The 21,463-nt window shown below is 46.3% G+C and overlaps 2 protein-coding genes across 2 annotated transcripts in view; one reads left to right on the forward strand and one right to left on the reverse strand.

The window, feature by feature from the left end:
- Positions 1 to 13,412, reverse strand: part of shtn3 (shootin 3) — a 29,873-nt gene extending 16,461 nt beyond the window's left edge. Inside the window, exons 1-2 of the mRNA XM_070961928.1 lie at positions 13,103 to 13,412; positions 5,958 to 6,018 (exon numbers count right to left, since the gene is read on the reverse strand). Of these exons, the coding sequence (XP_070818029.1) occupies positions 5,958 to 6,018; positions 13,103 to 13,174 (133 nt within the window). The 5' untranslated portion in view covers positions 13,175 to 13,412. The remainder of the gene's footprint in view (positions 1 to 5,957; positions 6,019 to 13,102) is intronic.
- Positions 13,413 to 14,673: 1,261 nt separating this feature from the next.
- gm2a (ganglioside GM2 activator) lies at positions 14,674 to 19,021 on the forward strand. The gene is made up of 4 exons (XM_070962712.1): positions 14,674 to 14,929; positions 15,662 to 15,814; positions 16,555 to 16,737; positions 17,876 to 19,021. The coding sequence occupies exons 1-4, from the start codon at positions 14,828 to 14,830 to the stop codon at positions 18,029 to 18,031; spliced, it is 594 nt and encodes a 197-aa protein (XP_070818813.1). The 5' UTR covers positions 14,674 to 14,827; the 3' UTR covers positions 18,032 to 19,021.
- The last annotated feature ends 2,442 nt before the right edge of the window (positions 19,022 to 21,463 follow it).

The raw sequence follows: 21,463 nt of genomic DNA on the forward strand, positions 1-21,463 counted from the left end.
AGACGATTTCACTGCTCTGAGACGTCGTTAACACGTCGTCCATGTCAACTGGAAATGATGTCATGTTTAAGTATTTAAGGGAAAACCCTTAAATACTTAAATTTAATTGCCTGATTTTGGTTAATTTTCAGTGGTGCCTCATGTGACTTCTGTCTGTGACGGATAAACCTCTGAATCCTCAGCAGATGAACTCTCCCTGCTTCCACTTCACAAACTGAGCTTTTCTGGAGGCGCAGGAACATAACAGAGCGCTGAAAGCCTCAAACTGACAGCAGGGTTTCCTCTCATTCAGGCAGAGTTTGTCCTACAGGCTCTGCCTCCTGTCACAAACCGTTCTGGGTCAGCAGCTCCTCTGAGTTCAGGCTTCAGCAGAGAAATGATGTGCCCTTAAAACCTGTAATGATCCGAGCGCCGCTTTTGTTCTCCACCAATGAGCCGAAGCCGGGGAAAGCCTCCTTAATGACGGTGCGTGTCATTAACAGATGATTTGGAGGATTAGTCACGTTCATCCAGTAATGGTGAAATCCCACCGCGGAGCAGTGAAAAAGCTGGACGGGGAATTAACGCACACCAACGTGCAGGACGCTGCTTCCAGTCCAAACCAGGACCAGGACCTTCATGTAGGCTCATGTTCAAGAGTTAATAAGAAAAACTGATTTTCAGGAGCGAGATCAGCGGCTGAAAAAGTGACTTTCCTGCCTGGAAAGGATTGACAACAGAAAGAAGTGCTTTAATGGCGGCGCAGTTTAATCTGTAACACTGAGGCCGAGCTGAGCCGGGAACAATGGACGGACTAATCCTGCCTTCAAGAGCTTCTCTTAAGCTCCTGCTTCACACATTCACAGCTGTAAATATGATTTGTTGTGCGTTTGAGGGTTTTTGGAGGGAAAAACTAAAGTCAGCGCCAGAGCAGTCACAGAAATGTTTGTCCAATTTCACGTTACGCTGTCAAAAGAAGAATGAATAAATGATTTATACATTATTATTATTATTATTGTAATTCAACAATTACAATAGTCAATTAGTCCCTCATCACTGATCAGATCACAGTATTTAATATTCATTCCTGGTACTGAACGTAATGTTGAAAGCATTAGTCGATAATTTCATGACTAGTCAACATTAATTAATATGCAACAATTCTTTTAATATGAATGAATGATTTGAGTTCAGTTGTCAACCAAAAACGCCATATTAGCCGCTTTTCTTCAGCTGTCCTCTGTCTTTGTTTGGACTTGAAAAGACATTAGAAGATTTGGGGTTTTGTAAAAGTTTCTTCACATTTCACAGATTAAACTGTTAATTCAAAGATAATGATAATAATCATCGTCATACAGCAACATGAATCATTAATGTGCGCTCTATTATAAAAGTGTTTATTATAATTAGTCACTCGTCCTCGTGCCCTGTGAAAAAGCTGCATCACGTCTTCTGTCCGAGTAAATAAGACCAGTGTCTTCTCAGCCTGTAATTACTGCATTTCTGAGAGCGCCTGAATGCAGGAAAGTGCAGCCACAGGCTTTTATCTGAGCACAGTGGACTGAATAACTGGGCTGCTGAAGCTAACAGCGCTACAGGCCGTTAGCTCTGTAAAGTGGAAGCACGGTTAGCTTCCGGCTACATGTTGGGGAACAGGAGCATTAGATGGCGCAGAAGACGTGGTCGGTTTGCTCTGGGTAACAACAAATACTCACTTTTCTACTTTTCAGTCCCTCCTCTCTTTTATCTGTTGTGTCTCATTCATTTTTTAGGTCTGTTTTGTCATCTGTTCCATTTAGAGGCAAAATATTTCCACGGCTTCCTCTTGGGGGCTTCTTTGCATCACCTTTAAATCGCCTTTACTCGTTTCTTTCTCTGCATCTGATGTGAAACTCCGACAGATTTTGGCTGCTATTAAAAGCCCATCCTGTGAGCTCCCTCTCAAACGACTCGTTCTGCCGCTCTGGCTTAATACAAAGCAGAAATTACTGAGTGTGAGACATCAGCTCCGCCTGTTTCCCAGCAGCTGGAAGTCTCAGGGACACGCAGCCACAGCTGTGGGCGAGAAGCAGCTTTCCACTTTAACACAGAGGAACCACCAAGTTCAAGAAGTACTGAAGGTGCTTGAGTTTCTCCCAGGCGGACTCTGATCCAACGTCTGCTTCTGCCAAAAGCAAGGAAAGCTTCTGACAGATGTTTTCTTTGCAGGATGCCATTTGAAACTCTCCCTGTTGCTCCAGGATTTACACCCATATTTAAACTTTACTCTCTTTTAGCGGTCGCTTGTACTTGCTGCTGTGTTTATCGGCTACGTAGGCTAATTACACATAGCTAAGGATGGCGGCTGTCTAAGAAACACTCATAAATCTTGCTCTAAGGCTGAAACAGAAGAAAAAGGTAGCAGGGATGTGATGTTCTGGGTAGCAAACGTGATAAACCTGCTGTTTTTTTGGGAGATGCGGCACAGAAAGCACAGTTATAAATGCTAACATTGAAAATGGCTGCACTGCATTCAGCTGAGCTACTTTCAGGGCTCTTCTTTGTGTGCATCGTGGGTCTCTTCACCAGCATTGTGTGGGCTTGTTTTCCCATTTTTACCAACATTTTCAGCCCTTCAAACTCCAGCACAATGTGGCCCATCAAGAAGAACTGCACCTCTCACCGGAGACCAAATGTTAATGCAACTAAAACTAAAGCATCAAAACGCTCCCACTTCCATCCCTTTCATGGTATCGTACCTGCATGCATGAATCAATAATGCACATGTTGAGTGAAAACAACAAAAGAAAAGAGCATTTACAGTAGCGTACAGTAAGCTAGCTACGTTAGCATTAAGCTCAAAGCAGAGCTCAGTTTTAGTGGTATTTATACAGTATACAAACATCTTCACTGTCAGACCAACATGTATCTGTGGCCTTCATCTGTAATTAAACCGTCACTATAAATGTGTTGAAGGCACTCACAGCTGTTAATGTTTGAAGTCTTGACCTAAAATGTTGGATAAGCCTAAACTTTGAGCTGTCCAGGAATCACCAACAGCATCAGGATTGATCCTCTGGGGACCATGAATCTGTGCAGTTCTTTCTCTCAGGACTAATCTACGAGATCTTAACTGCGGCGCGATCACGAGTGTGCTCGTCCACCGTGAGACGAGTGCGTCATCTCTCCATGAGTGTCGGGTCGGGTCATGTTTTCACTGTTTTACAGTCACTTAACCTGTGCTGAACTCGCTCCGTCCGGCCTTTGAGATTCAAACGAGCCTGGATTCAAGCACCCGCTGCCAAAAAGCCTCCCTCATTAACTTCATTAAAACGCGGCCATCAAACATGGAGGAGCAGGTAGAAAGGGCTTCTGAAGGGCCACAATGGATAAACAGTCAGGCAGGAGTGCCCCCTCCCACACGCACTCATCCTTCCCCCATTTTCTGCTGCTGAATAATTCATGACAGGAGGTTTCAATTATTCATGGGAATAACATGACAAGAGCGACTGCTGTCTTCTCTGGGGAGAGGCAGTGAATGAATAAATGAGTGAATGAATGAGAGACTGAACGTATGAAGTGACGGGAAGAAGGAGGATCAGCGCTGAACTGCTGAGTCTGAAGACTTTGAGTCCAGTTTTGCTGTTGCAGACAGTCTTTGACATGTTTCTGACAACGTATGCTGGGTTTGAGACCAGCTGAAGGACTCGTCATCCATTTGTCTTACAGCTTTTCATCTTTGTCCAACAGAGGGACAAAATGATATAAAATCTACACTGCAGCCTGTGAGACGTCCAGATGTTCAGGTGCACCTGCAAAACCTCCAACAATTCAAACGCGGACAAATTGGAAATATTCACAGCCCAGAGGTCCATGTCTCCGCTGCGTCTCTAACTCTCGGCCCACGCTGAACCATGCTGACAGAAGTGGCCCTCAGCCAAACCTAATTGCATCCTGCACATTGGCCAGAGCAGCGTTGTCTAACATGATCAATCAATAACTGGCAGGTGATACATAATGCCTAATGACGGCTATGAGGAAACATCAGCTGGACATTTTATCTGTCTTCCCTAACGTCCACTGTATACCACATGCAGTGACCAGCTTGGTTCATGGAAGAGCTACCGTAATCTGTGTCGCTCGTCAGGTTGTGGTGATCTCCATGAAGCTTTTCCTCAAGAGCAGAGCGTTTCAGAACATTATTCACCCAGAAAGGCTCAGACAAACCTCGGCCCTCATCCACTCGCTACGCACTCATCAACTTCCTGTCTTACTGAGCAGTTCAGGAGCAGATGTGAGCTGAAATATTACACTGAGGTGAGCTGCAGGTGCCTGGTTCTCCTGTTACCTGCTGAACAATCATCAGACAGACAGGTGACTAAACTTTGACCCCTTTTCTGTGACTAAATTAGGAAAACCTCATTATCTCCTGCAGCAGCACTGTCACCAGAATAAAATGATGGCATTGTGGGATTCTGCAAACCAGCTCAGCGAGACCACTGCCCAGCAGACGACCCATGACCCCTGACCATGTGGCCTCTGACATGAACACACAGCACCAAATTAAAATCCAAAAGTAAAGAAACGTACAGTTTCTGCGTATTTATGGTGCGCAGAAATGTACAATGTCGACATGCACAAAAACATCGACCCTTTGAACTTTGAACATGTCATTAATTGATCAGACATTGATCTTCTTCACGGCTGTAAGGTCTGAATTACGATCCTGTAACAGTTTGAAAGAGCCTTCACTGATATTTAGCACAATAATTTATCCATACAAGCTTCTGTTTCCTCTGTAAAACAAAGCCTCACATTAGCTGGAGGACGCCGCCCTGAACGCCTGACAATGACGCCCATTAACTCTGACATCTTGTTCCTGCTCATAGAAGCTGTGAAACGTCCTCTCTTACCTCTGTGAATAGTCATGACAGAAGCTGCAGCGTCAGTGACTGAGGTCCAGCTCCTCGCTCGGCACAATCGGAGGTTAAACTCCCCAAAACACAAAAGCTCTCCTGCTGTTGGCTAGCTAACCTGACAGTCGTCATGGAAACGGGGGCTACCCTCCCCGCCTCTCCTCAAACACATCCATTCAGAGGAGGAGGTGTCGGTGATGTCACGTCGACAGAGGCGAGGAGAGAAGGTGTGAAAGGGGAGGGGGGGGGAGGAAGCGAAGGTGTCACCTGTCTGACTGGAGGTGGGAGGAAGCGTCAGTGGCACCTTTTAAAAGGTAACTGCAGCTCACCACAGCTGTGATAATGGTCCAACAACACACACAGATCATCTACATGATTTTATCTGGAGGTGAAAATGAACCTGAGCACACATGAACTGTTGGTAGTCATTAAGTCTGTAGACTGTCCTAAATCCTCTGAGTACTAACCGTCATTAATTCAAGCCAACTTCGTATCACGTCCATAGTCGATCATTTTCCTATAGGATAAGGAGGCTCTGCGTCCATACTTATGTGCTTTGAGCTAAATGCTAACATCAGCATGCTAACGTGGTCACAATGATAATGATGTGCTGCAGGTTCCATGTTTACAATGTTCACCTTAGTCTTAGTTTAGTGAGTTAGCATGCTAACGTGCTAATTACCTGATGATCGCGCTCACCAAATTTATTACAATTCACCTTTGAGGGATCAGTACCTGTTCAGACATTTCACCCTGAACCAAAAACATCAACCTCATGGTGTCACCAGGTGAAAAGTCAGGGAATCATAAATATCCTGAGGATTCATCAAGAACTGGCCAATCAACGCTGAAAGCTCCAGAGATGCACCAGTGTGTCTAAAAGTGTCTGTACTTTGATTTCTTGATGAAAATATTTAATTCAAAGATCTAAAATTCTGTAACTGATCTTTAAAACATCTTTATTTCATTCTCTTTATTTAGTGAAGGGGTGCAGGAGGTCTGTCTGTGTGTCCTGCTGCTGAAATCATTCCTGCATCTTGGTGTCTGTGATGAGGAGGAGGCTGAGGAGGAAGCTGGACTCACCTCTCTTGATGTGTTTGAGCTGTCGCTCCGCCTCGTCTCTCTCCTCCGTCAGTCTGTTGCACTGCAGGACGAGACAGCAGGGTCAACGCATTAGATCATGTTCCACCACAGACTGAGAGTACAGGCCACAGCTACCGCACACACGCACACACACACACACACACACACACACACACACACACACACACACACACACACACACACACACACACACACACACACACACACAGTGAGTCAGACACACACACACAGGCTGCACGCTAAGCTGCTACAACTTCATCTCGAAGCACTTTAAAAAGACAAACTGGTGCCTGAATCGATGAGTCAGTTATTGGTCAACCTACAGACGTCGGTGTTTGTAGTTTGTGCTGTTATTAAAAACATTAATGACTCATTTCCTCAAATTAGAAACATTAGTTTGTCCCACTCACACACTCCTTTTGTCAAGTCATTGCAGAAACAGATGTTACAGGTGTTTGCAGCCTCTGCACAGGTTGATTAATAACACAGAGGCCATATTTTCCTGCACTTCTGTGTCTGTGTGAGTCTGTCCTGCAGCTACAGACAGACAGACAGACAGGCAGACAGACAGACAGACAGACAGACAGGCAGACAGACAGACAGACAGACAGACAGACAGACAGACAGACAGACAGACAGGCGGACAGGCGGACAGGCGGACAGGCGTACAGCTGCAGACAGACAGACAGACAGGCAGACAGGCAGGGGGACAGACAGGGGGACAGACAGACAGACAGACAGGGGGACAGACAGACAGACAGACAGGGGGACAGACAGACAGGCAGGCAGGCAGACAGACAGACAGACAGACAGGGGGACAGACAGACAGACAGACAGACAGACAGACAGACAGACAGACAGACAGACAGACAGACAGACAGACAGACAGGGGGACAGGGGGACAGGGGGACAGGGGGACAGACAGGGGGACAGGGGGACAGACAGACAGGCAGGGGGACAGACAGACAGGCAGGCAGGCAGACAGACAGACAGACAGACAGACAGACAGACAGGGGGACAGACAGACAGACAGACAGGGGGACAGACAGACAGACAGGGGGACAGACAGACAGGCAGGCAGACAGACAGACAGACAGACAGACGGACGGACGGACAGACAGACAGACAGACAGGCGGACAGACAGACGGACAGACAGACAGACAGACAGACAGACAGACAGGGGGACGGACAGACAGACAGACAGGGGGACAGACAGACAGACAGACAGGGGGACAGACAGACAGACAGACAGACAGACAGACAGGCGGACAGGCGGACAGGCGGACAGGCGTACAGCTGCAGACAGACAGACAGACAGACAGACAGACAGACAGACAGACAGACAGACAGACAGGCGGACAGGCGGACAGGCGTACAGCTGCAGACAGACAGACAGACAGGCAGACAGGCAGGGGGACAGACAGGGGGACAGGGGGACAGACAGACAGGGGGACAGACAGACAGACAGACAGGGGGACAGACAGGCAGGCAGGCAGGCAGACAGACAGACAGACAGACAGACAGACAGACAGACAGACAGGCAGGCAGGCAGACAGACAGACAGACAGACAGGGGGACAGACAGACAGACAGACAGACAGGGGGACAGACAGACAGACAGACAGGGGGACAGACAGACAGGCAGGCAGGCAGACAGACAGACAGACAGACAGACGGACGGACAGACAGACAGACAGACAGGCGGACAGACAGACAGGCAGGCAGGCAGGCAGACAGACAGACAGACAGGCAGACAGGCAGACAGACAGACAGGCGGACAGACAGACAGACAGACAGACAGGCGGACAGACAGACAGACAGACGGACGGACAGACAGACAGACAGACAGACAGACAGACAGACAGACAGACAGACAGACAGGTGGACAGCTGCAGACAGGCAGTGATGGAAGAAGTGTTGGTAAGAATACCACAGCATGAAAATACTGCACTAGTAAAAATACAGAAGTGGAAATACTTGATATACTAGTATGCAGCTTGATATATAAGAATGAATCTAATGCTTTAAACTGATCGAATGTTTTACATGTAAACAGGCATGAAGATAAATGAAGTAAAAAGTGCATCATTTCCCTCTGAGATGTACTGAAGTGGAAGTAAACAGTACCTCAAAATAATTGCAGTACTTGAGTAAAACTGCATTAGATATCATCCAGTCAACTGACACATAAATCACAGAAGTCCGCTCAGGTCAGAGAAGACACGGCAGAGTCCAGATCAGGACTTTGGCCCTGCAGTGCGGCTCGACTGTACTTCCTGTACTTCAGGATCATCACTTCAGCTCTACCTGCTCCAGTTTCTTCCCCACCGGACAGGTGAAACTCCAGGTCCCAGGTCAGTCAGAGCTGACCTTGAGGGCGATGGGTGAATTATGAATTCGAAGGTATAAATGAATCATTTGCAGGAATGAGCTATCAGAACATGCCGGCCTGCATAATCTACACAGAGAGAGCGTTTATTTATCAAACTATAAATAACTGAATGCTGAAACACATTTTCTGAGTACACAGGGAGACTGTAAACATGTCTGACATGATAAAGAACTACTAAACACGGCGTCTGACAGCTGCCACTGAGTCTTCACACTTCATTTTCCGTGCTTGTCATTTTGGCGATATAATTCAGTGTTTGCACTGTTGTTCTTTGGTAAATGAAACTGATCTGTGACAAGAACTGAAGGAGGACGACTGCTGTTATTCTGAGATCCACGAACACAAACGTTCATTGTGGAACGTCACACTGTGCTTCTGTGCAGTATTTGTTAATAAGTAACACTTCAGCTGATGAAGGCACTCACGAATGAAGGCAGCAGAACATGAAGTTTGTGCTTCACTTCACAAAGCGAACCAAAACACTGACAAAGCAGAAGATCTAGTGTGGATAATAATGAGCAGCAGCAAACACTTCTGTCTCAGGAGACCAGGAAAGTGCAGCACTGCACCATCTTCTCCATATAAACACCCCCCCGCACTGCCCTTCTCCATCATCTCAAAATGTTGCCTGGCCTTCATCTGAACACCGACAGCCCATCGCTTCTGATAACAGGCCGACTCTCTCTGCCCCTGCTGACTTGACGGCTGCCCTACAAAAGGCAGAAAGGCCGTAACGACTCATTTTCACATCCACAGGAGCTGCTGGAAGGATCCCATGCTGTGCTATATTTAGGAGGAGCAGCTGTGGAGGAGCCTGCTTTGGATGTTGGAGGGAGGAAACTTGGGTGACAGCAGCAGCAGCTGCAGACGTCACTGAGGCTAACAGAGGCCGTCGACGCTCAAGGACAAACTGGAGGCTCATTCTTGACTTGGAAACAGGAAGAAAACTCAAAGGTGGAGCATTAAGCAGAGGAATCGTACGACAGCAGACGAGCACAAAATGTGTTTTCACAGCTCAAGTGAAAAAGTTGCAGATCTTCACGGTTTCTCTGAACCCCCGACCGTCCCTTGATATTTGCTTTCCTGCCGAACCCGGCGACATCTTTTCATCCTCCTTCCTCTCCCGTCTGCTCTCAGGTTAACGAGGGAAGGGCATCGTCAGAGCTGGAGCTCCTGCCTGTTTGCCTCCTGAGCGACCACAGTCATCGGTGGAGTATCTGCAGCGCCGCTGAGCTCTGCGCACGCTGCCTTTAAAATGGTAATTGGAAGTCGTGAAGCATTCAGTGACCTCTTGATCAGCAAATGTAACAGTAAACACAGAAAAAAGTCCCCCAGAAGAAAGAACTGAATGCGTGTACAATCATCTACTACAGATAATGGCCTGTATGCAGGATGCAGACTGACCACGGTCCAGTTAGTAACAAGAGGCTTCAACCCCCGAAGCTTCATCAGATTTAGACCAATAACGTCGCAGTCATGGTTTCTTAATGCCTAACTTTTTTTTTTTTTTTACCTTTGATCGAACATCTTCCTTCATTCAGTGATGACAAACGGCATCGCCACTCATCACACAGTTGGTCTTTCAGTGATGGCGTCAGGCTGGTCAGGTCACAGGTGTTTCATGTGTCACAGTCCAGCTCACGATTGGACAAAGAGGACAGACCGCACATGAGCTGTAATGCAACTTCTGTCTTTTATCTTTAACTTATTTTAAGCAACAAGAGAGACGATACTCTGAGCAAACCCACCAAATGAGTTTGAGAGGAACAGAATTCTTTGCTGGACACCACCGGTGTGTCCTTTGTGGCCTCTCGTATGTCCAGTGCAGGCTCACCAGCTGTTTAGTGATGCATCTGTGTCCACTTACAAAGCCAGGAAAAATCCCAGAGTGACCAAACTGTATTTAGCAGGTGTTAACATCCAGGTGGTCATCAGTCACAGCTAAACAGACCAAGCCGACCGATGAAGAGGTCACTGCTGTTTGTTCTTGTCAGCAGTCGGGACGTGTTGTTCATCCCAGGCTGATACAGTCTAATCAGTACACTCAGTGTGATTTAAATTCAGCTTTGCATGTTTGTGGTCTGCACGGTATCTGGATGCATCATCACGTGTATTTCCATTAAAAATGTCTTTGCATTCTGATCAGATCTTATTTTGGAAATTAGCTGGTGATTCTGGTGGACATGACACTTCCCCAGTCAAAGGAAGCAACGCCATGGACGGCATCAGTGGTTCCCACATGAGGGAAGGCTCGCTCTGCTAACAGGCTTAAGCTAGCAGGAAGATGCAGAGTCAGGCGGCCTCTCAGCTTGTTGGTGGTCTCACTGCATGGATCACACCTGCATGTTAACGTCAGATGCAAACGAGGCATCTGATCCACTTAAGAGCAGCACTTCTTGGGAAGCATCTCGTGGACGGATCATCACCCCCAACCTTCCCTAAAACCAGACGAATGCTGCACACTTTAGTCAAAATGTCCTTGAACCTCACACGCCCTGGTTTGAGTAATGACAGATGTTTCAAAGGTGCTGCCATCGGAGTCTCCGAATGGGCGTAACTGCGACAAATCCAAGCTGAGACACGCAGACGAAAAGGACAAAAAGGACGCTCGGCATCGCTCTCTCTCTCCTCCAGCAGCAGGAAGCACTTGGCCCACTTTCCCCGAGCTCTACCTGCAGTCTCACACACTGTCAGCTCAGATTTCCCTGAGGAGCCCGGCAAGGGCTGCGGTGCACCGGCACACGGCAAGGCACTGCCGCTGCCGGGGTGAGCAGTTCGATTCCCTGTGCTGCTCAGCGCGTACGGACACGCATGACCACGGTTTTTCTTTTTTACATGTAAACTCCATTCATGATCTAATGACACAGCAGACAAATCAAAGTGACTCACAAGCATCAGTTTGGTTAAGCTATGTTAGCTTAGCTTTGTTAGCAACATGTTGTATTCTCGCTTCATTCAATTCTTCTTCTTTGCTGGGGTTACTTACACCAGCTAGCCATCTAAAAACGCCTGATGGACATCCTCCATCAGGCCAGGATGGACGTCCCACCAACACATGAAGACTCTGTTCCATTAGCCAGACAGACGGAGAGAGTTTTATTTCATCCGTCTTTCTGAAAAGGGCTGAGCTTTCTGTCCATTAGGCCGACTGCCACTCACTCGATTACTCTCCCACTCATTTTCTCCAGAAATCTGTGGATTGTTTGATCTATAAAACAGTCCAGAGACCTTAAATCTGAGAACATGACTCTGAACATGTTTAGCTTGAAAACTTTCAACATCTTTTCATTTGAGCCCAAATAAAACTATGAGCGTGTTGTATAAACTAATCAAAGCTCCAAGGTCCACTTACGAGCTTTCAGCTGCATTTCAAGTGTTTCCCCAAAAAGCTCAAGAATAAGCTTGTTCAAGATGATTTTTTGCTTAGAAATGTAAAAAAAAGCTTATCTCATATACCTGCAGACGAGCTGGCAAAGCATTATGGGAGTTGTAGTTGTTGAATGCTAACAGAATAATTCACCTTTTGTCTTTGATTATGATACGCAGTGACTGGAGCAAGACACTGAGAGGGAAGCGCTTACATTCCCATTGAAATGCAGTGAGTGCCATCAGGTGAAGCAAAGCACTAACACACCCTCATGGTTGTGGGTTCGATTCCCAGTATCTCAGTAGCTACAGCAGCACTGACACTTACATGCATTAGGAGGCAAATTTACTTTGTAACACTGCAGCTGGAGCAAGGCAGGGTTGCTGGTTTCATTCCCTCCTTGCAGGACAATGGAGGGTGCAAGGCACTAAGACTGACTGGAGGAAGGCGGGGAGAGGTTAGCGGTTCCATTCCCAATGCAATGACAAGAGTTTCTCTTTATGTAGGTCAATGGGCGAGCAGGGCGTTAACACTTCTCTGGGTTAGATTAATGGGTTAGATTCGTAGAAAAGTAAACAGGTGGAGCAGAGCAGGGTTGTCGGCTCTATTCCCTCTTTGTAGGTCAGTCAGGAAAGCAAGGCACTAACAAGCACTGCGAAGGTGGAGGGTTCAGCTCCACGTTTAACTCATGCAGTGAAGCAAGGCACTGTTTATCCTGCAGGTTTAGGGATTTGATTTGATCCTTGCACATCAAAGGGTGCAGCTAACAAACACTACCAGGGTTGTGTGTTCAATTCCTGGGTGTGCAAAGCAAGGCATTACAGGAGGAGATGTGGGCTGACTTCCCACTGTATTCAAACCTTATACTGAGGTGTTCAGGGTAAAATCCTCCACCAAACAGCACATTAGAGGCACGTGAGGGACGAATGGAGGAAATATACTGAGGTATGAACTAAATATCACATCACACCTGAGGCGAGGCTTTTTCTCTGTTTTAGAGGACTGAATTCAGACATGCAGCCCAGAACAAGACTGCCTGCACATTTCTTTGTAAAAATATATTAAAATCCATTTAGAAATCATGTAACTTCCCCATGAAACCACCAAAATCTACCTCTCGTACACAGAATAATTTCTTCTCTCCGCTTAAATGGCGAGAAGAGGGCAGATTTAGGGAGGGGTCCGGCGCTTTGATGATACAATAACCTCCAGGAGAAGCCGGCCGGCGAATCGAGCCGGCAGGCATTAGCCATCTGAGCCGGGACACACACGGCTCTCTTCACACACCTTTCAAACGCTTCACGTGCAGGATACATTGGATCAGAGGCAAACGCTGGAGCTGTTTTGTGCCTTTTCTCGCTTTACCTCTGTTTGCATGTGCGCGTCTCTCTCCTCCCCGCATCCCTCCATCTGCGCGGATGATGAGCAGGGAAGCATTTCAGGAAAAGAGTGTTAAAATAATCCCACCGCAGACTTTTTCTAAGCAGACTCGGTTATTTCAAAGCAGCTGAAGCCACACAGAGGTCTGTTCTAGCAGCGCGTGTCTGGATACGAGCCCATTTTTTTCTTCCGAACACATGTGATGGAGAGGAGCTCGGTGCGCTGCTGCTGCTGCTGCCGGCGGACAGGATCCTCCTCCTCCTCCTCCCTCCGCTGCCAGCATCATCTGGCTCCCCTGAACCCCTCCTCCCGCCTCTTCCTCCTTCCTCCTCTTCCTCTTGTCTCAATGCAGCGGGCAGGCGGACTGAACCATTTGTGAGATGAGAAAATGTCAGACATCGTGAACTCTCTTTCGAGTTTAGTTTTCCTTCAAAGTCTTCAGCTGAGCCCTAAAATCATTAAAATCACACCGTTGTCATTTTTTGACACTTGGCCCCCATTGAAGGGGTTGGGGTGCGTTCCAGTGCTCATGGGAGAGTCTGACGTGCGAGGATTCAATCAGCTGCGAGACCGGCGTTGCATTCAAGGTCCGTTTTGTAGGAATTAAATTAAGTAATGAAAAGAATGACAGCCATTCATTAATTTTTAAATTGGCTTAATGTCGATTTAATAGTCTTTTTCATCTTTTCTCTTTTAATTTGCAAGAAATCCCCGACCGGTTGTTTTTTGTGTCTCTGAAATCTCCTTTGTGTGATAGTGGCCATGTTGTTCCCTAAAGGCTGTAATATCCTGCCTATGAGTGGGCTCAGTGATACAGTCTAGCTATTACATTAATTATTAACCTCTCATCACCATCACCATCATCATCATCATCATCATCATTTGAATTATAAATTAGGTTACAAACAGCCTGCTGTAGCGGTGGCCTCCAGCCTGATTTAAACCACAGATCACAGATGTCACATGCCAACATGGTGCCATGTTTAACCCTCAGTGTGATCTATTTACATGCAGATTCAGTAAAACCCTTTCCCTTGTTTCCTCCACAGACCTCAGATCAGCTGCAAAGGTCAGCCTCTGACACTGAGCTCCGCGGACACATTTCTACACAGTGTGATGCGTTTGCGTGTTAGTGTATTTTGGACAATAGCTGTACTACACCGACATCTAGAGGCGCTAATATGCAACTACAGGTGATTCTCAACCATTTCACCATCACATAGCCATTTTTATTACAGCCATGACGATAATAATTCATCAGAAATAACTAAGTTAATAAATAACTACATAACTTTAACAATAATAATAATTGGTGCCAGCTGCTGGTGGACTTCCGCAGGTGCAAACATTTTCCTCTTCCACCGATGAACATCAAGGAAATGGACATCTTAAAGTCTTAAAGTACCCGCACGTTCACCTGAACAATAAACTGGAGCCATCAGATCAGAAAATCCAGAAACTCTCAGCTTTAACAGCTCAGCGCAACCACAGCGAACAGAGTGCAGGCGCAGGTCACATGACTCTGCGGTCACGTGACAGGCTGTCTGTGCGGAAGTAAACACGGAAGTAACGACAGGAGCGAAGAAAAGCGGCTGTGGCTTCAGTTCTTGCTCATTTCGGGCTCGCTAACGGTCCCTACCGGCTCGCGGTCGCCTCAGCAGCTCGTTTCTGTCCCGGTTTGTGTCGGAATCTCCGCTCAGAGACAGCAGCATGGAGAAAATGTCCATTTTGACGGTAACTCTGAGCCTGGTGGCAGTTATAACTCAGGTAAACTGCAGCTCCTCCGCATGGAAGAGGGTCACCACGACACAGGTGAGACCACCGGACCTGATGTATTACCATAATATTCTGTTCACGCTGCTGTTTGTCCTTTAAAGGGTCCACAGCAGCGTTTAATCTGTAACCAGTGACTGATTGTCAATGTAAACATCAGTTATCTTCAGATAATCTGTCGACATGATAAAGAGGAAGACGCCTAAGCTCAGGTCAAAGTCCTGCAGTGAGCTCTGAAAAGAGATAAATAACTCAACCTTTTTGGTTCAGTCTTTTTTTTTTTTGAAGAAGGCAGTGAGGTGCGGCTGAAAGCTGCAGTAAAAAACTAGTTAGTGGATATTCAGGGTTTTAGTTCATTAAGAAAAACTGGATATTTGAACATTTTGGACCCTCCTAAAGATAACTGATAAACCTCAAAATATGACCCGTCACAGTATAATAATATCAATGACCTTTATTTATACAGCCTTTTAAAAATATGTCTTTTACAGGCGTGAGAACAAATAATAACAGACAACACATTAGCACGTAAAATACACGATAAATCACGTAGGAGATAAAGACAGGTGGTGCATTACTTCACTCTGGTTTCATGTCTGGGCGCGTTGAGTCTCAGAGGGCATGCAAACCAAGTCAAACCTGTCTGGAAGGTCGTAAAAACGTGCTAATGTAAAGCACAACGCTGAGACTCTGACAGGAGTCTGCGACTTCTAAGAAACAGCTAAAAAACACAGGTTGTGTCGACTGACTGTGAACGTGTGTCGTGGACAGATTCTGGGTTTCGACTGGAAGAACTGCGGGCAGCCGGACGATCCCGCTGTCCTGAAGACCCTGACTGTGTCTCCAGACCCGATCTCCATCCCGGGAGACCTGACGGCGTCCGCCTCCGGATCCACGTCTGTTGAGCTGAGCGCCCCCCTGTCTGTGAGTCCGCTGATCTTCAGCCTCTGAAGGCAGAGGTGTCAGCCGCTGGTGGAGGAGTTGTTGCTTGTTGTTGGTGCTGCTTCGTGAAGCAGAAGCAGGCGTGTCTGGATCTGCTGCTGATCCTGTGAGCTCCATGTGAGCAGATCAGACGCTGCGCTGCACACAGCCGTCAAGACAAAGAGCATTTCAGCTTTTATGGTTCTTTCGTTGGGTTTACTAGACAGAAGACAGAAAAAAATGAAAATGAACTGCTTTGTGTCTTTAATTCAATTTAGAAGTCTCATTTATTTCTTTTTCTGGAGACATTCTTTTCTGGTGACGACGGTCAAAAAATGTGCTCTGTGGCGTTGAACAGTTTCAGAAAAGCTCGTGAGGCTGACAGATTGAGGAAATGCTGCCTTCCTCTTCCTCACGGCTTCAGGTCTCGGCTGTTTGTCTCAGCAGAAGTAGGTCTGTAGGTCAGGTGTGACTGTAAAGTGTCAGTCAGCAGTCAAACAGCCTCTGCGCTGCATCATAAAACCATCTGATTTCACTCCTCTGTCATAAAAACGAGGCCTGAAGTGACGATTACACCGTGACACATTCAGCAGCAGAGCAAACAAACTGTCTGATAACTGCAGAGTTCGTTTCAGTTCTCTTCGTTCAGTCTCTTCCTCTCTTTACTTCTTATTTATCGTTGCTGACGGTCACTCATCACCTCACACTCTGCTGTCTCCTCTTCCTCTTTCACTCCTCGTCAGCTGAACGTGACCCTGGAGAAGGAGGTGGCGGGTTTCTGGGTGAAGGTCCCCTGTGTGGAGGAGCTGGGCAGTTGCCACTATCCGGACGTTTGTGATGTTCTGGACCAGCTGATCCCTCCGGGTCAGGACTGTCCTGAACCGCTGCACACCTACGGGCTGCCCTGCCGCTGCCCCTTCAAAGCTGTGAGTCTGACCGATGAGGCCACAAACTGTGTGGATGACGGATGGAGGAGAGAACAGATGAGGGTGGAGGGATGAAGGGTTGAGGGGCGACAGAGTAGGGGAAGAAGGGTGAAGGATGAAGAGAGAGATGAACTTAGTTATAAAACTTTCAGCTTCGACAGTGTCAGAGACACGTTGTAATTCTGCTGTTTACACTCAGCGTGAAGCCAAAAGGTGAAAAACAGTCTGTTATTTCCCCGCCGAGGCGGCTCAGTCCTCCAAAACTGTTAAGAAGAAGTTTATTCTCATCCAGCTCTGCATGAAAATCCACAGATTAACTCTGATAGTGATGATGTGCTTTATAGCTACATGATGTCTGCCTGGAGCACAGAAGGAAGAACGCCGTCAAATCATTTCCTGTTGCACAGTGAGTGAGTAAAAGATGACCTGATGTCCAAAACGCAGACAGTTAAAAAACTCCCCCCAAGCTGGGCGGGGCTAAGGGGCGACCTGACATCTGACCTCCTCAGTCGACCAATAGTGAAGCCCGTTAGAGGGCTGAGCACGCGCTCATAGACCTGAACACTCAGCACTAACTACTGTTTTTACAGCACAACTTTTTTTACTGAACCATTTCAACACATTTTAACAGCCGAACAAGCCCCCATTCAAGTTTACTGTTGGTGTTGAAGTCATAAGCTGTAACAGTCTCACCCTGTAAAAGGAAATATTCGCTCTAAGCGAGTGTCAAGCAGCTCCAGCGCGGCTGTAAAACGGCCACCGCTCGAGCAGAGCCGCCAACTTTCTGTGCTGACTCGGCGTTAGATAATGGAGGATGAGGTCTTTATAACTTCTGAAAGAAAAAAAAATGTCTGTTTTATTCCAGGAGCACATCAACTAAGTCGTTAGCTTAGCGTTAGCTTTAGCAGGAGGAGCCAGATTTATAACAATAATAATGATGATGAGGATGAAACTTTATTTATGCAGGTTTAAAAACAAAGCTGCAAAGTGCTCTTCATGGTCGAACCAGGATTAAAACTTTCCAGGATGTTCTTGTATTAAACATGCTCTACAAATAAAGTTTAGTTCCCAGAATGCCTCTGATCTGTAGGACTTCCTGTCTGCGTGAATGAAGCTGGAGCCTCCTCTCTCTCCTCAGGGCTCGTACTCTCTGCCTCAGTCCGACTTCTACCTGCCCAACATGGATCTGCCCTACTGGCTGACCAACGGGAACTACCGCGTGCAGGGCGTCCTGGGCAGCGAGGACAAAGAGCTGGGCTGCGTCCAGGTCGCTCTGTCGCTTCACTCCAGCTGAACCGGACCGTCCGGAGGGTTCAGGTTTTTGTTCACCTACACTGGGAAACAAACGCTGAAGTTGCACAAAGTTGTGAGTGTGATGGAGGTCACAGGGTGGACGAAAAGATGACGGACGGCGAGAAAAAAAGAACATTTCACATTTCTAAATTCACAGCCATTTCTCTGCATTCCTGCTGCTGCACATTAACTGCTTCACTTCACCTGCTGCCGCCGTTTAATGAGCCGACATGAGACAATGAAAGTGAAAAATCACAATGAAAAGTTTAATTTCTGTCAGAAATCGTCTCGTCTGCAGGAAGTTGAACAGATTCCTAAATCACAGTCAAACGATCGTCTGTTTTTACTTCCCCAGAGAGAGTTTTATGTTTTGGCTTCCAGAAGCTGAAGCTCAGAGCGGTCGAGGTCGTCCTCACAGGGAAATCTGATTTCATGTCGTTAAAGCCAAAAGGAAGAAACAACTAAACTTTTGTTTTTGCTTTCACGCTTGGTTGGAAGTGAAATCTGCTTTTTTTGCCAACACTTCTTTTAACATGTTCTCCAGTAATGATGAAAAATGTGCTTTTTCCTGCGTCTGATGCCTCGATTTGTGCTTTTCTTTAGAAATGGGGACGTTTGAAAAAAGGGTTTTTGGCCATTATTGAAGTTCTGCTGGGAACCAAGCAGCTCTGCTCTGCTTCATTAATGTACTCTAACTGGTAGCAGCCACAGTGTGAGAGATGTTATCTGATATTTTGTCTTTTCGTTTCATTATTCTGTTAATTTTTACCTTAAGAATAAGTGCCTGAGTACAGCTTTGGGAGGAAGTCCTTCATTTGCAAATAACAGTGAAATGAATGAGAGAAGACAAACAGAGAAACGTGTTCAGCTTGATATTAATTATTAATTCAGATTTTAATTTGCCAGAATGTTTCCTTGTTTTCTACAGTGTTGATGACAGTGATGGATCAGTTTCTGCACAGTGTACAGTTTTTAATAAACGCTGTCCTGTAACTTGTGTATTTTTTCACTGCAGCACTCATAATTAAAACCTCATTATTTTAACACGGACTGAGAGAAAGTTCTTCCTCGTTATGAGGAAAAAACGAGTATTTAAAGGTTCTGAAGTGGAAGCAGGAGGACAAACAGCAGGACAATGACCTGAAATGAGTTCACTGCAGAGCATCAGACTGAACAAGTCGTCTCTGTCCAAATAGCGTCCTGTCTTCAAAGGTTAGGGCACTTCTGCTGCCGCCATTAGTACTATTACCACCAACACTCGCCTAGTACCACTTCCAGTATTATTACCAATTCCACTACTGCTACTACTACTACTCAAACCACCACTACTACTGCTAGTGGCCTACTGTGAATGCTACTGCTACCACAACCAGTATTATTACGCCTATTACCGCTACTACTACCTCTGCTGGTACTACAACTCCTAGTACTCTTCCTCCTCCTGCCGCCTGTAATACTGTAACCAGTCTTCTGTTCATTAACTCTAAGATCAATACGCAGTGAGTGCAGCTCCATCCTGCTGCTGATCAGGACTGGTTCAGGATCATGAGTCTGCAGCTCCGTTTGTATCCACAAGGTGGCAGCACTCCTCTGAAAGTCTTCACATTGCTGCTGCTGTTACCCCGCTGCTCCTGCTGTCACTGCAAGTGCTACTACTGCTACATGCACCCATGAAAAACGGAAAGTACTTGTGTTCCTTTGTGAAGGAATGAGAATACCACAACATCCTGCTTTCTGTGTTCAGACAAAGACACTTGAGTGTGAAGTCAGATTTTCAGTGGCTGCAGCAGTGAATGTTAACAGGAAGCGGCAAACAGAGCAGAAAACAAAAGGAGGAAGGTGAGGAATTACACATGAAGGAGCGAACAAACGCTCAGGTCCAGGACATGAAATGAAGGCCTGTGTGCGCGCTGAACAACCTGCTCGGCGTCTGCAGACATCCAGACGTGAATGACTGCATCAGGATCTCGTACACATGTGTTTTCAGCCTCATGCGGGTTCTTTGAAACCGATGCTCCGCTGATGAAAAGCAGCTTCCGACGTCTGGGAACGTTTATTAACTGTTTCTGTTGTGGTTCCATCAGAGATGAAAGAGCGGCTGAGATAATGAACCTCCCCAGAAGAAACAAACCGCAGCGTCCAATCAAGTTTCAGAGGACCTCTCACCTCTGCGCCTGTTTAAGGTTTAATGAACGACCTTAAGCAGTGCTTGAATTAAACTACAAAAATAATACTCTGAACCAGCAGCAGCAGCACAGCATGTGACTCTGCTGCAGATGTAAATTCATACTTTTGTGTTTCTGATTTTTTGGGATGAACATAAAACTGGACTTTAATGTCATTTGGACTTTCAGAGACAGCTGCAGGCCACTTGTTCGTCTTAATCTCAGACAGGAAGTGCACTGCTTCAGAGCGAAGGTGATGTGGTTTCACTGTGAGACGAAACCCACAGCATGTGGGCTCCAGACACACACGCGCTGCATGAACAACAATAACACAATTCACAGTTTAAATTTCTTATACCTGCATTGTGTGATTTGACCACTAGAGGGCAGAAAAACTCACAGTCATTCCCATTGAACTTCTCAAAGTCTTCCCGGCTAACATTAGCAAACAGTGTTTTCTCATGTTAATGTGACTTTAGCTGGAAATTTAAGTATGTGTTTATTTTTTATTACTCGGTCTCATTTTACATTTAAACATCATGGACCGGATTGAAGTTGAAAGTGTAGAAATGAGCAGAATGAGCTGCTAATGCTGTCGGAGCGTGGCTGAGTTTTAAAGGCTTTAATGTGTTTTTCTCTCACATGCAGTCGAATTAAATTAAAACAGAGAGTCTTTGTGGATTCAGAGATTAAACCAATATATTATACGTATTATACAGTGTCTTCAGTCCCATGTGGACCACCTGACGAGCAAACTGAAGGTCATATGCTGCAGTGTAGAAGTCTGCCTCCACCTTAAATCCTCCTGACTGTATCACAGCTCACTGAGCTTCATCACAGGTGATGGTTTTTAATGAAGAAGTGTGACAGCGTGATAATGCAATGTGTGCATGTGGGTGCTTGATGGAATGTTAGTCAATGTGAAGCTCAGGTAAGTGCAGTTTATTTGTCATTAAAGCTAATTAACACCATTACTGTACTTTTTGATTTAGCCTGTAGTGCTAATGACACGTGTAATAAGTCTTTGAGCTGCTTCGTCTTTCACAGCTTATTCTGTATATCATACAGCAGAACTACACGCACACCAATGACACGCTCAGCAGTTTCAGTGCCTTGCTCAAGGACACACTGTCGATTAGAGACAAGCTTTTATATTAAATTCAGTTCAGTGTTCTTGTATTAACTCCCACATTAACGCCTGCTGAGGCTTTGGCTGTTCGCGCCGCCTGTTTGCACAAAGACGCTCTGAAAATCAACCTGTGAGATTC

Source organism: Chaetodon trifascialis, chromosome 5, assembly GCF_039877785.1.
Source record: "Chaetodon trifascialis isolate fChaTrf1 chromosome 5, fChaTrf1.hap1, whole genome shotgun sequence".
Taxonomy (NCBI): Eukaryota; Metazoa; Chordata; class Actinopteri; order Chaetodontiformes; family Chaetodontidae; genus Chaetodon; species Chaetodon trifascialis.

Coding starts and splice junctions, on each gene's coding strand:
- gm2a (XM_070962712.1), top strand. CDS start 14,828: ATGGAGAAAATGTCCATTTTGACGGTAACTCTGAGCCTGGTGGCAGTT. Junction 15,815..16,554: donor AGCTGAGCGCCCCCCTGTCT/GTGAGTCCGCTG, acceptor ACTCCTCGTCAG/CTGAACGTGACCCTGGAGAA. Junction 16,738..17,875: donor GCCGCTGCCCCTTCAAAGCT/GTGAGTCTGACC, acceptor CTCTCTCCTCAG/GGCTCGTACTCTCTGCCTCA.